The following is a 14,995-nucleotide window of genomic DNA, read 5'->3' on the forward strand; positions in this document are numbered from 1 at the left end:
CTCTCCCATTTTTCTATCAGGGTTAGAATTAGTCTTTTTCCTACATGTGTTCTAGTTTGGATATTAGTCTTTTCCTTTGTTAGACTTCCTTATAGTTTAAAGACATTAATTTTTATTTACTGTTACATTTTGCAGATATATTTTATCAGTTAATTTGTCTTGTGTTCTTGATTTCACTAGAGTTTTATTTTTATATTCAACTTTTTTGTCTCCATCACAAAATCATTTTTTAAAATTTATCTTCTAGTAATTTTATGATTTTATTTTTAATTCTGAAATCCAGCTGCAAATTACCTTGATATAAATATTAAGATAGAAAACAATGACTTCATTTTTTTACCAAGTGGTAAGCAGTTGTCTAATAACTTCCTTTGAATAACCTGCCCTTTCTGGCATTATCCTTAATAAAGGATAATGAAAGAAGCATGAGACTGGGAGAATAGGGAGATTATAGAGGGAAAGGCGTTAAGATATAGAGCCTTGGGTGAGAGGCCTTTAAAACTGGAGTTTGGCTTTGGGGTTGTGTCCTTCCTCTACCTTGGAAACTTTTCACTGAATTGCACAAAGAAGTGGAAGATTTGTACACCTGTTTTGTTAAGGAAAGACCTAAAAATAATGCCACTAACATGAAATAAAGGAAGAACGTAAACTGGAAGGGCTATGGTGATGGTTGTGGTTGAGCCTGTTTTTGTCTTTGAAGACTACCACTTGATAAAAGCTCACTGGTTGTGTAATTTGCCTCCAAAGAAGACATTGCAAACCTAGAAACTGCCCTACTTTTGGGAAGTTTGCAAACGAACCTAAATATTCCAGGTAAAACTAGGAGGGGTCTGAATTTGGCAGGATCGATGAAAGGAGTTCTGTCCTACCATATCTTCTTGCTGACAAAAACTGTCTCTTACTGTCTTTCTTTTAGACCCAGGCTCTTCTGTGCTTTCTACCAAGAGGGTACTTCGACCTTAGAGGAAACTGGTATTTTGGCTTGCATTCTAGGATGTATTGGGTTCTTCCTTAACAAATCAGGATGCAGACTTCCAAGTGACTGGCACAGTTAGGAAAAGCCAGTTATTTCACTGTTCTGTGATTACTTCAAGTGTTTAACTTTTAGCTAATTTTCAAGAAAAAAAATAGTGCTAATTTTTTACCCTGGAGTCCAAATTTACTGAAATAAAATGTCATTGAATGTTACATTTTGGTAGAAATGTTGAAGGTTTATGTATTTTGGGGTTGTTTTTTTTTTTTTTTTTTTTTTTTTTTTTTTTCTTTGATTATTTTTTTTTTTTTTCTTTAATGTAGGTTGTGACGAAGACCTTCCATGGTGCAGGCTTGGTTGTTCCAGTAGATAAAAATGATGTTGGGTACAGAGAGCTCCCTGAAACAGATGGTAATGTATTTCATACGTAAACACGTACATATATGTTATGCATATGGAAGAAGGTTTTGCTTATATTGGGAAGTAGGTATGTCCATATACCTTTTGTGAGACAGCCACTAGACTTGAGTAATAAAGAGTAAGCTTAGGTTTTAGAGTCAGTCGTTACTGAACCAAAACTGAGTTTGAGCTGTGTGGCCTTCAACAAATTATTTAACTCGATGAAACCTTGTCTTTTTCATCTGTAAAATGAAATTAATGATACTCACTTCATAGGGGAATTTGGGGTGTAAGCAAGTATTAAGATACTTAGCAAAATACTTGCCTCAGTGCTCAAAATTTGGTAGTGATTTTTAAGAATTTAAAGAATTTTAGCCTATTGCCTACTTTTTTGGAACTATTTCCGAACCTTTGACGTTACAGTCAACTTGCAAAATAGTAATTATTGAAATACGTAGTGTTGTTTTTATGGTTCTTTGTGAACATTTTTTGATCTGCATATAAAATAATTTCGCTTTCAGAAGCCCAAGATCCTGAACTACTTCATCTACAAGTATAAAAACACTTTCAAAATGGACCACTGCACATAATCTAGTTAGTGCTATCTTGAACACTGAGAGTTAAAATCACTTCTCAACTCTGCCCCTCATCTCCATTCCCTTATTGTGAACAGCCCGGTTGGTACTCCTTTATTGATCATCCTGTTCTGGGGGATAAAAGTTAAAGAGAAATCAAACTTAGCATCTTCTCAAGGAACCACATGTTCCTGCCCAACACACATATTTGACCATCTGTTTTTCAGAACAGAACTACGTAGCCTTGGTAGTTACTAGTTTCTGGGGTTCTGACCTGGACATGTGCATTTAAACCAGTTATCTAAAGCAGTTCTTCTCAAATTTTACTGCGCAGAGTCTCCAACCAGCAGATAGAGAGGTCTTAGATGGGAGCTATTCATATGGACCCATTCTTGCTATAGCCCTGCCATTTAGAGGAGCGCTATAGGGAAGATGACTGTGGCTTAGCTGTCCAGTGTGGTGGCCACTGAGTACCTCACATGTGGCTGCTGCAGCTGAGGAACAAAATTTGTAACTTGTATTATTTATTTTCTACTTTTTTTTTTTTTTGGTGACAGGGTCTCACTTTGTCACCCAGGGTAGAGCGCCATGACACAATTATCCTGTGTCGGCCTCCTGAGTAGCTGGGACTACACGTGTGCTCCACCATGCTTGACTAATTGGTGTTCTGCGCCACCCCCAGCCTCCATCTTAGAGACAAGGTCTCACTCTGTTGCTCATGCTGGTCTCGAACTCCTGGGCTCAAGTGATCCACGTACCTTGATCCACCCACCTTGGCTTCCCAAAGTGTTGGGATTAAAGGTGTGAACCACTGCGCTTGGCCTGCAATTTTGTATAATTTTAATTATGTTTGCAAATTAAAACAGGTTTAAATGTTTCTTATATTGATTATATATTGACATACTATTTTGGATATATAGGTTAAATAAAATCTTAATTTCACCTGTTTTTAGTTTTTTTTTTTTTAGTTCCTCCTCCTCCTGCCCCACCTGTTTCTTTTTTCATGTGGATTCTAGAAAAAATGTAGCCCATATTTTCTCTTGGATAGGCTGATCTGTCCTCTATCTCCTCTTTGAAGCCAGAGGCAATTAGTCTCTGATGGGACCAGTGTGGGCTCTGGCTACTTACTGGTCAGTCTTCTGCTTCTCCTCTAAGTCATCTTCTCTTCCTGTTTCTGCTCACAGAGAGCTTTAAAAAGCATGATTACTATCTCATTTGGGAAAGATTGAACACATTTGTTGTAGAGATGGGCAGTCTCCAAAACTTTTGGGGTGATGGATGTTAAATTGTAGTATCCTGGAGTTACCACTACTGGTAGTTGTGGTCGGTCCTGGGGTTTTATGTCCAAGTCTAATATTCTAGGCATTAGATCCTTCTGTATTTAATTCGCTTTGAAGTGGTAGCAAAACATAAGAATGAAGGACCTAATCTTGTTCTTATCTAGTGTCATTTGCCAGCAGGTATAATTGACTGGCAGTTTATTAATGTGACAATGATTAGCAAATCACAGTCAAGTTTGTTGTTACTCCTTTGAAGCTTCTTACAATAACACTTTAACTTATCAAATAAGGTATCTTTTATTGAGCAATTCTTAAATGTCAGTGTCATTCATTATAACAAGTGGTGTCCACGTATTTAATTCTCACCCAACTCTTTAAAGTAGGTCTTGTTCCCATGTTCACAAAGGAAATAGACCCAGGGTGCTCATCATTAGTCAGTAATAGGGCTGGTTTTCTTTCTTTTTTTTCTTTTTTGAGATGGAGTTTTGCTCTTGTCGCCCAGGGTGTGGAGTGCAGTGGCAGAGTTTCAGCTCACTGCAACCTCTGCCTCCTGGGTTCAAGCAATTCTCCTGCCTCAACCTCTTCAGTAGCTGGATTATAGGCATCTGCCACCCCACCCAGCTAATTTTTGTATTTTTAGTAGAGAAGGGGCTTTATCATGTTGATCAGGCTGGTCTTGAACTCCTGACCTCAAGTGATCCGCCCGCCTTGGCTTCCCAAAGGGTTGGGATTTACAGGCATGAGCCACCATGCCCAGCTGAGGGGACTGGTTTTCATACTTGGCTTTCTCACTGTAGAGTGTATTCTACTGTCCAAAGTAAGAAGAGCTGCCTGCCTAGCTGTCTGATTTTTTACCTTGACACTACCACTGTGGCTTAATTTAAGTATTCTAGCTGATAATAGGGGCATGGATAGTAAGAATTAAGCAGTGAAACTGCTAAGTCATTAAATTGAGTATTTTGAATAGAAACATTTAAGCCTTCATTTTTGCATAATTTAAGGCTTCATTCATGTTCTTTAAGTTTGGGCTTCAGTTAAATGAAATTTCTGTAGAATGTTTTATTGCTAGAAGAACATATTTTTCCTTGTGCTAATGGTGAACTGAATATTTTCATCTCTGTTCTTGTTTTTCTAGCTCAATAATTCACATAAGTTGCTTATACTTGTTAGTCCATTTGTGACTCGGCAGGTGTAAAAATGGAAAATATGATACTGGAAAGTGATAAACTTTTAAATTATTTGCTAACAGAAGACAAATAGGTCTTCATTTCCATGCCCACCCTGATTTGTAGTGGCTGCCTGGAGCACTGTAAGAGAGATTCTAAGGGTCCCAATCAATCTGTTACACCCATGGGTACAGGGAGGAACCACTATTTTCCATCCTTAAGGAGCTTTTTGAAGAAAGCCTCATCTGTTTCCTTGGAATGGTCGACACCCATTTTTCTAAAGAAAGGAAGGTCATGAAACTTATGCAAAATGATTTAATTTTTAAAAGGTTTCAAACCAACAAATACACGACTGCTGTTTATAGATAGTTAGAAACGTAGGTGGTGAAGTTTCCCATTTGTTCAGTGTGATACTACTGATCTACCAAAAGTGGGAAAGAGAACAAAACACATTTTGTGACTCAGGTAGCTGTGTATTCTATGCTGTCGTCAAGACTGAATCAAATGATATTCATAGACCAGAGCTAAAACCCCTGGTATATAGTATATTTTTATAATACCATCCTTGGTAATCTTTTTTCTTCTTTCATTTTTTATACTTTAAGTTCTGGAGGACATGTGCAGAACGTGCAGGTTTGTTACATAGTTATACACATGCCGTGGTGGTTTGCTGCATCCATCACCCTGTCATCTACATTAGGTATTTCTCCTGATGCTATCTCACCCCTAGGCCCCCACCCCGCAACAGGCCTCAGTGTGTGATGTGCCCCTCCCTTTGTCCATGTGGCTTCATTGTTCAACTTACACTTATGAGTGAGAACATGCAGTGTTTTTGGTTTTCTGTTCTTGTATTAGTTTGCTGAGAATGATGGTTTCCAGCTTCATCCATGTCCCTGCAAAGGACATTAACTCATCCTTTTTTATGGCTGCATAGTATTCCATGGTGTGCATGTCCCACATTTTTTTTATGCAGTCTGTCATTGATGGGCATTTGGGTTGGTTCCAAGTCTTTGCTATTGTGAACAGTGCTGCAATAAACATACATGTGCATGTGTCTTTATAATAGAATGACTTATACTTCCTTGGGTATATACCCAGTAATGGAACTGCTGGGTCAAATGGTATTTCTGGTTCTAGATCCTGGAGGAATCGCCACACTGTCTTCCATAATGGTTGAGCTAACTCCCACCAACAGTGTAAAAGCGTTTATATTTCTCCATATCCTCGCCAGCATCTGTTGTCTCTTGACTTTTTAATGATTGCCATTCTAACTGGTGTGAGATGGTATCTCACTGTGGTTTTATTTTGCATTTCTTTAATAACCGGTGATGATGAGGTTTTTTTCATGTTTGTTGGCACATACATGTCTTTTGAGAAGTGTCTGTTCATATCCTTCACCTACTTTTTGATACGGTTGTTTTTTTCTTGTAGATTTTCTTAAGTTCTTTGTAAGTTCTGGATATTAGCCTTTGGTCAGATGGGTAGATTGCAAAAATATTCTCCCATTCTGTTCACTCTGATGATAGTTTCTTTTGCTGTGCAGAAGCTCTTTAGTTTAATTACATCCCATTTGTCAATTTTGGCTTTTGTTGCCATTGCTTTTGGTGTTTCAGTCATGAAGTCTTTGCCTATGCCTATGTCCTGAATGGTATTGCCTAGGCTTTCTTCTAGAGTTTTTATGGTTTTAGGTCTTACATTGAACTTTTTATTCCATCTTGAGTTAATTTTGGTATAAAGTGTAAAGAAGGGATCCAGTTTCAGTTTTCTGTATATGGGTAGCCAGTTTCCCCAACATCATTTATTAAATAGGGAATCCTTTCCCCATTGCTTGTTTTTGTCAAGTTTGTCAAAGATCAGATATTTGTAAATGTGTGGCATCATTTCTGAGGCCCCTGTTCTGTTCCATTGGTCTATATATCTCTTTTTGGTACCAGTACCATGCTGTTTTGATTACTGTATCCTTGTAGTATAGTTTGAAGTCAGGTAGCATGATGCTTCCAGGTTTGTTCTTTTTGCTTAGGATTGTCTTGGCTATGTGGGCTCTTTTTTGGTTCCATATGAAATTTAAGATGGTTGTTTCCATTTCTGTAAGGAAGGTCAATGGTAGCTTGATGGTGATAGCATTGAATTTATAAATTACTTTGGGCAGTATGGCCATTTTCACGATACTGATTGTTCCTAACCGTGAGCATGGAATGTTTTTCCATTTATTTGTGTCCTCTCATTTCCTTGAGCAATGGTTTGTAGTTCTCCTTGAAGAGGTCCTTCACATCCCTTGTTAGTTATATTGTTAGGTATTTTATTCTCCTTGTAGCAGTTGTGAATGGGAGTTCATTCATGATTTGGCTCTCTGTTTATCTGTTATTGGTATATAGGAATGCTTGTGATTTTTGCACATTGATTTTGTATCCTGAGACTTTGCTGAAGTGGCTTATCAGCTTAAGGAGACTTTGGGCTGAGACAGTGGGATCTTCTAAATATACAATCATGTCATCTGCAAATAGAGACGATTTGACCTCCTCTTTTCCTAATTGAATACCCTTTATTTCCTTTTCTTGCCTGATTGCCCTAGCCAGAACTTTAAATACTATGTTGAATAGGAGTAGTGAGAGAGGGCATCTTTGTCTTGTGCCAGTTTTCAAAGGGAATGCTTCCAGTGTTTGCCCATTCAGTATGATATTGGCTGTGGGTTTGTCATAAATAACTTTTATTATTTTGAGATACGTTCCATCGATACCTAGCTTATTATATGTTTCATCAATACCTAGTTTATTAAGAGTCTTTAGCATAAAGGGCTGTTGAATTTTGTTGAAGGCCTTCTCTGCATCTCTTGAGATAATCATGTGATTTTTGTCTTTATTTGTTTGTGACAGATTGTTTATTGATTTGCATGTGTTGAATCAGCCTTGCATCCCAGGGATGAAGCTGACTTGATCTTGACGGATAAGCTTTTTGATGTGCTGTTGGATTTCTTTTGCCAGAATTTTCTTCAGGATTTTCACATTGATGTTCATCAAGGATATTGGCCTGAAATTTTCTTTTTTAGTTGTGTCTCTGCCAGGTTTTGGTATCAGGATGATGTTAGTTTCATAAAATGAGTTAGGGAAGATTTCCTCTTTTTGTATTGTTTCAAATAGTTTCAGAAGGAATGGTAGCAGCTCCTCTTTGTACCTGTTAGAATTCAGCTGTGCAACTGTCTGGTCCTGGACTTTTTTTGGTTGGCAGGCTATTAATTGCTGTCTCAATTTTAGAACTTGTTATTGGTCTATTCAGGGATTTGACTTCTTCCTGGTTTAGTCTTAGGAGGTGTAAGTGTCCAGGAATTTATCCATTTCTTCTAGATTTTCTGGTTAATTTGAGTAGAGGGTGTTTATAGTATTCTCTGTTGGTAGTTTGTATTACTGTAGGATCAGTGGTGATATCCCCTTTATCATTTTTTATTACATCTATTTGATTATTCTCCCTTTTCTTCTTTATTAGTCTAGCTAGTGGTTTATCTATTTTGTTGATCTTTTCAAAAAACCAGCTTATGGATTCCTTGATTTTTTTTTTTTTTTTTTTGAAGAACTTTTCATGTCTGTCTCCTCAGTTTTGCTCTGATCTTAGTTATTTCTTGTCTTCTGCTAGCTTTTGACTTTATTTGCTCTTGCTCTTCTAGTTCTTTCAATTGTGACGTTAGGATGTCGAATTTAGATCTTTCTTGCTTTCTCTTTTGGGCATTTAGGGCTATAAATTTCCCCCTACTTACTGCTTTAAATGTGTCCCAGAGATTCTGGTATGTTGTGTCTTCATTCTCACTGGTTTCAAAGAACATCTTTATTTCTGCCTTCATTTCATTATTTATTCAGAGGTCATTCAGGAGCAGGTTGTTCAGTTTTCATGTTGTTGTGCAGTTTTTAGTTAGTTTCTTAATCCTGAGTTCTAATTTGATTGCACTGTGGTCTAAGAGACTATTTGTTATTATTTCCATTCTTTTGCATTTGCTGAGGAGTGTTTTACTTCTAATGATTTTATTTTAGAATAAGTGCTATGTGGTGCTGAGAAGAATGTATATTCTGTGGATTTGGAGTGGAGAGTTCTTTAGTTGTCTATTAGGTCCAGTTGGTCCAGATCTGAATTAAGTCCTGAATATCCTTGTAAATTTTCTGTCTCGTTCATTTGTCTAATATTGACAGTGGGGTGTTAAAGTCTCTCACTGAGAGACTTTACACCCCCTCACTGTGAGAGACTTTAGCACCCCAGTGTTACTGTGTAGGAGTCTGTCTTTGTAGGTCTCTAAGAACTTGCTTTATGAATCTGGGAGCTCCTGTGTTGGGTGCATATATATTTAGGATAGTTAGCTCTTGTTGCATTGATCCCTTTACCATTATGTAATGCCCTTCTTTGTCTCTCTTGATCTTTGTTGATTTAAAATCTGTTTTATCAGAGACTCGGATTGCAATCCCTGCTTTTTTGTTTGTTTGTTTGGTAAATATTCCTCCATCCCTTTATTTTGAGCCCATGTGTGTCTTTGCACGTGAGATGAGTCTCCTGATTACAGCACACTGATGAGTTTTGACTCTATACAATTTGCCAGTCTGTGTCTCTTAATTGTGACATTTAGCCTATTTTCATTTAAGGTTAATATGGCTATGTGTGAGTTTCATCCTGCCATTATGATGCAAGTTGGTTATTTTGCCTGTTAATTGATGCAGTTTTTTCATAGCTTCAATGGTCATTACAGTTTGATATGTTTTTGCAGTGGCTGGTACCGGTTGTTCCTTTCCATGTTTAGTTCTTCCTTCGGGAGCTCTCGTAAGGCAGGCCTGGTGGTGACAAAATTGGCAGTTGTTTGTCAGTAATGGATTTTATTTCTCCTTCAGTTATGAAGCTTATTTTGGCTGGATGTGAAATTCTGGGTTGAAAATTCTTTTCTTGAATAATATTGAATATTGGCCCACACCCTCTTGTGGCATGTAGGGTTTCTGCAGAGAGATCCACTCTGAGTCTGATGGGCTTCCCTCCGTGGGCAACCTGACCTTTCTCTCTGACTGTGCTTAGCATTTTTTCCTTCATTTCAATCCTGGTGAATCTGATGATTATGTGTTGTGGGGTTGCTTTTCTCTAAGAGTATCTCTGTGGTGTTCTCTGTATTTCCTGAATTTGAATGTTGGCCTGCCTTGCTAGGTTGGGAAGTTCTTCTGGATAATATCCTGAAGAGTGTTTTCCAACTTGGTTTCATTCTCCCCATCACTTTGTAGCGGGAAGTCAGAGCTATCTGGAGACACTGATGGGATTGCAGGAGGATTTTATTTAACATGATCACAAGCTCAGTGGAATTGCTTCCTAATTCTCAGAAAAGGACAAAGAGAATGGAGTACCTTTAATGCACCTGGGTGGCACAGGATGATGTAGCAGAAAGCAGGTTTACAGAAGCCAGAACAATGAGCAGTTAATTAACTTGTGACATACTTTGTGATGTACTTTACATTTGAAAAGTAACATTTTGAGAAATGCATTTTGCAGTTTTGAGTTAATATGCTTTGTTACCTTGCAGCTGGTCAGCAAGAAAACTAGGAATTTCTAGATGCCTGGGAACTTTGCTAAAAATGTGGGGAGGATAAATAAGGTTCACTGGCTTGCAGGAAGGTAGTTATTCTGCCTTAAACAGAGCTGGGGAGGTATTATATTAAACAGCGTACAAAACGTCAAAATTTATTATGTATCTACAAATTATAAGATTTTGTCTTTTTTTTTTTTNTTTTTTTACTACTCAGATGTCCTGTTTTTATCAAATTAAGTTTGGGGAAAGTTGCCTCATTTTATTTAATTTTCTGTTCAATATATTCAGAATTTTCTAGTTTAACCTAATATTGATGTATGAGGAGTAAACAATTTTTTTTTTTCAAATCTCAGGCCTATTAAGTTGCTGGAGACATTTTTAATTTAAAAATTTTGGACCAGGCGAGGTGGCTTATCCCTATACTCCCAGCACTTTTGGAGGCAGAGTCATGCAAATCACTTAATTTTTTTTTTCTTTTTTTTTAAAGAAAGAGAGAAAGGAAGAAAGAGAAAGAATAAAAAAAAAGAAAAAATGAAGGAAAGGAAGAAAGAGGGAGAGGGAGAGAGAACTGGGGTGTTGCTTTATTGCCCGGGCTAGAATGCAGTCTAAAAATGGGTATGCCTGTTATTGTGTTTAGTAATAGAGACATGGAAAAAAAAATGAGGGAAGAAAATAACTAACAAGCAGCCAACCAATATTTCATTTAAACCTGTAAATAGGTGTGATGTGGTACTGATAAGAGTGTATATTTTGTATATTTAAAGTGGAGAGTTCTATAAATGTTAATTAAGTCTACTTGTTCCTGATGTGAGTTCAAGTCCTGGATATCGATGTTAACTTTCTGTCTCATTGATCTGTCTGATATTGATGTTGAAGTCTCCCACTATTATTGTGTGGGAATCTAAATCTGTTTATAAGTCTTATATATCTGGGTATTCCTGTATTGGGTGCATATATATTTAGGATTTTTAGCTCTTCTTGTTACATTGATCCTTTTATCATTATGTAATATCCTTCTTTGCTTCTTTTGAACTTTGTTGCTTTAAAGTCTGCTTTATCAGCAAAAATTGCAATTCCTGCTTTCTATTTATTTGTTATTTTTGCTCTCCATTTGGTTGGTAAATTTTTCTCCATCCCTTTGTTTTGTCTTAATATTAAGATTTTGTCTTAATATTATTAAATTTTGTCTTAATATTATTGATATTCTTTAATTTCCTTCATTTTCCCCCCTTTGTTGCCTTTTATAAATAACATTTTAATAGAAAGCAACACCACTACTTTAAGCATCTAAGTTACTATTACCTTTATAGGTATGCCATTTTTGGTTTGTTTTTCTCTCCTTTTTCCCTTCTTTTTTTCTTGGTTTAATCTGATTCATGTTTCTGTGAGCTTATTTACTGGATTTATTTAAATATATCTATGACCTAGTCAAATGTGTTGTAGCACCTTTTAAGGAAAGTTTTTAAAAGTGTCTTTATACCTTTACTGAATGACAGCAGGCTGATGTTTCAGCTCATGGCGAATGTATAGCATTGAGTTAGATCCTTTTCAGTTAAGAGCTCCACTGCTGGCACGAAGGACACTAAATGAACTCTACCTTAGCTCCTGATGGCCCCTTTGCAACTATGCTTATCTTGATTTGTCTCTCCTCTGAGGAATCTTACCCATCTTTGGCTTACCAGCCATCTGTCCAGGGCCAACCAGAGTGACAGTTTGAAGGTTGGAAGGCTCTCAGGAGCTGACCTGCAGAGTGATGTGGGTCCAGGAACAGAGCTATTACCCACCTTTAAGTTGCTTCCCTGGAAACTTAATTTGCCTGCTTAGAAATACGGTATTAGTAAGGCTTTTGGGGCCCTTAACATAATACTTGCTTTGTTTTGAGCTTATTTCATTTAGACATTTGCTAACAGTTGGGTTTTAGCTAGGTGAACATGACTTCCATAAGCCCATAAAAAGGACCACTACCATACATGTCATTTTGAGGTAATTCCATTTTTTCTTGGGGTACAGGCTGGTACTTAATGCCATTAATTGACTGGTGGTTTGCTTGACTACTATTGCTTCTATAGTTGACAGAATACTTCCAATTAGAGGAAGGAAGCAAGGAAATATTAGGCATCCTCCTAACGTGATTACTACTCCCCCATCAGGGTTTATAAACTTCCACACCATAAAAACCATCCTCCAAAGAGAGAATCTGGTGACCACCTTTCCATGTCTGAACTAGAATATGAGCTAGTTTTCACATCCTGGATGTAATTTCCATGACTGCTTGTCCATTATTATCATTTAATAGGCAGCGGTTTGATAGGTTAAATTTTCCACAGAAAATACAGTAAGGTATTCCCAATCCAAATAGTTTGCAGGCAATACATACATTTTTCCTCTACCAGTTATCCTTCCTTTTGTACAGATGTTTAGGTTAACAATGGTAGAATAAAAATTAACATTTCTATACCACTACACAGGGGCAGGGTGAATCTTTCCTTGGACATAAGCGTTGGCAGAGATGACAGCATAGTAATAAAATAGTTAACAATACTAAGATAGCAATCAGTCTTAAAATTTCAGTCCACATTTACTTTTGATGACTCCTTAAATTATCTTCTTCTTTGGCCAAGAGATAATTTAAAGCTAGTCTGTTCTCGTAAATGGCATTTCTAATTTTTGTGGATTGTACAGCCAACAGATCTAAAGCTTGTGCAGTTTGATTGGTAATGATTTCAAGTACTGCCTGTAACCTTATAATGCTATTGAGCATATAGATAGGAATATGGTATCTCCATGACCCGTCTTGCGCCCAGGTAGCTGACCCATAATATTGAATAATTCTTTCAGGGCCTTTCAATCAGTGTCTTTCCAGTGTCCTATTTTTATACCTCCTTTAATATGTACACTCCTTTTACTTCTGTTTCCCAGTTCATTATAAACAGGGTATCCTAGAGTTTCTCCCAGCTGCAAGGGAGTAAGAAGGATGGTCTGATTGTTCCTAGTACGCAGGCCGCTGTCCAATTGGCTGGTAATTGCCAATAGGCTTGCTGTCTGCAAATCCAGTAAAGGCCGGGGGTGCCTGCCAACTATTGGGTGCCTCCAGTTGATACCAGGAGTGGTTTAAAGCTGGGAAGTGAGAGAATGGGTTGTAGCGTGGCAATCTGGAGGTAACTTTACCTTGTTTATTCTTTCCCTGACACAAAGTTTTCCTTCCTGTTTGGTTGTAGGATTGCTGCCCTAGACAAGCCAGTTTTCCTACTGGATTAATGAAACTGTTTCCCCAGTGGGCAATACAGTACCTCCAGACAGTGGAATTTTTTAGGAGCCAAACACTTGAGCACAGGGTCGGGAGGGGTGAGGGTTAAGGTAAAGTTTTCTTGAGGCATTAATTCTTTTGTTTCCCATGGCCATTGATCTCCCATGTTAGTGCCTCCACAGACATAGGAAGAAGAAACAGCTAGATGGTTAGCTATACTTTCAGCCAGTTGAACAAACAGATTACTGGCTACTTGAGGGGGTTCAAAAACCTGGTTAGTTCTTTTATAGTTTTCATAAAATGACTTAAAAACTTGAAACTGAAGTTAAGGGGGGTGGGCCCGAGTTTTCTTTTTGATAATATGCAAATGGGCCATTGGGAATGTTTTTATAAACACCATTATGGGGTGAACTGCAGTTCATGTGGCTAAATCTGGCTTTAGGATAGTAAGCTTTATAGGATTGCAGGTTTTTGTTTCACAATTTGGCTTTGTTGGCATTTCAGTAAGTGCAACTGGTTTCTGATCCTGCTGTTCAGGGTACCCAGCAGGGGTCCATGTTGTGGAGTACCTACAGTCCTTTTCCAGGGTCCCAGGGGAACAAGATGGAGCAACTCTTGGCCCACACAGATACTTACAAAGTTTGCTATGATGTCTTTCCCATGTTAGGTTACCACAGGTAGCAGAGTGGGTTATGCCTGAGTATGTTGCCTGGCAGCCCTCAAAATACAAAGGGAATGCTCCCTTATGGAAGGATGGGACCTCAGTCCTATGTAGAAGATGACCTTCTTTTAACTCCATTCGTATTTCAAACCAGGTCCCAGGCACAGGCCTGGGGCCATAACATACATAAGATTGCTCATTGCCTGGGTTACAAACTGAATAAATTGTTTGATGGTAAGTACAAGCCCCTAGCTGAGTCCCTGTACACTTATAATATGTTTGATACAGCAAGGTTTAAACTACTGTATTCCCAATCCAAGTAGTTTGCAGGCGCTAAGTACATTCTTCTACTAGTTGCCCGCCCTTTTGTACAGATAATGAAGTTAACAATAGTAGAATAAAAATTAATATTTCTATACCACTACACAGGGGCAGGATGAATCTTTCCTTGGACATAAGGGTTGGCAAAGATGACAGCATAGTAGTAGAATAGTTTACAATACTAAGCAGTCAGACTTAAAATTTCAGTCCACATTTACTTTTGATGACTCCTTAAGCTTCAGCCATTCGAGGACTGGTCAGCCTCTGATGATGCAATAAGAGCATGGCTGCCACTTTCGTTGGCAGTTTGGTTTCGTCTCAGGATTAGCCTGGGTGAGTGTTCAGGATATTGCTCGCTGGTTCACTTCTCCTGGGCTGCTGTGGGTTTTAACCAGCTATGATGAATCCAGGGCATAATGCCTGCAACCTTATCAGCAGTCAGGGTGGACAATATTACAATGTGGGGCTCATCCCAAGTTGGTCCTTAAGGTAGTCAGGTTCCACTTTTTAACCCAAACTGAGTCTCCAGGTTTGAAGGGATGTACTGGGTCTGTTGGGCTGATAGGTAATTTTTCTTGAACCCAGCCTCTTATTTTTTGCATAGTTATGCCTAAGGCCTGCATTAGCTTTTTTAGGGCAAACTCTTCTAATTCTCTCAAGTCCCCTTTAATTTCGGTGATGATTGGTGGTGTCCAGCCAAACAAAACTTCATAGGGTAAATACCCGGTCTGTTTGGTGGGAGTACACGTGATTTGGACCATGGGCAAGACCTGATCCCGTGGCAGATGGGTTTCCTGGTGGAATTTCTTTTTTTTTTTTTTTTCCCCCCCC

At 38.1% G+C, this 14,995-nt stretch overlaps 1 protein-coding gene across 2 annotated transcripts in view; it reads left to right on the top strand.

Annotated features, from left to right (window-relative positions):
- The window catches only part of LOC108293350 (histone PARylation factor 1), a 69,171-nt gene that overhangs the window by 27,569 nt on the left and 26,607 nt on the right, over positions 1–14,995 (top strand). For both annotated transcript variants that reach the window (XM_017514691.2, XM_017514690.2), the window contains exon 6: positions 1,297–1,384. In XM_017514691.2, the coding sequence (XP_017370180.1) occupies positions 1,297–1,384 (88 nt within the window). The remainder of the gene's footprint in view (positions 1–1,296; positions 1,385–14,995) is intronic.

This window comes from Cebus imitator, unplaced genomic scaffold, assembly GCF_001604975.1.
Source record: "Cebus imitator isolate Cc_AM_T3 unplaced genomic scaffold, Cebus_imitator-1.0 Scaffold533, whole genome shotgun sequence".
NCBI classification, from domain to species: Eukaryota; Metazoa; Chordata; class Mammalia; order Primates; family Cebidae; genus Cebus; species Cebus imitator.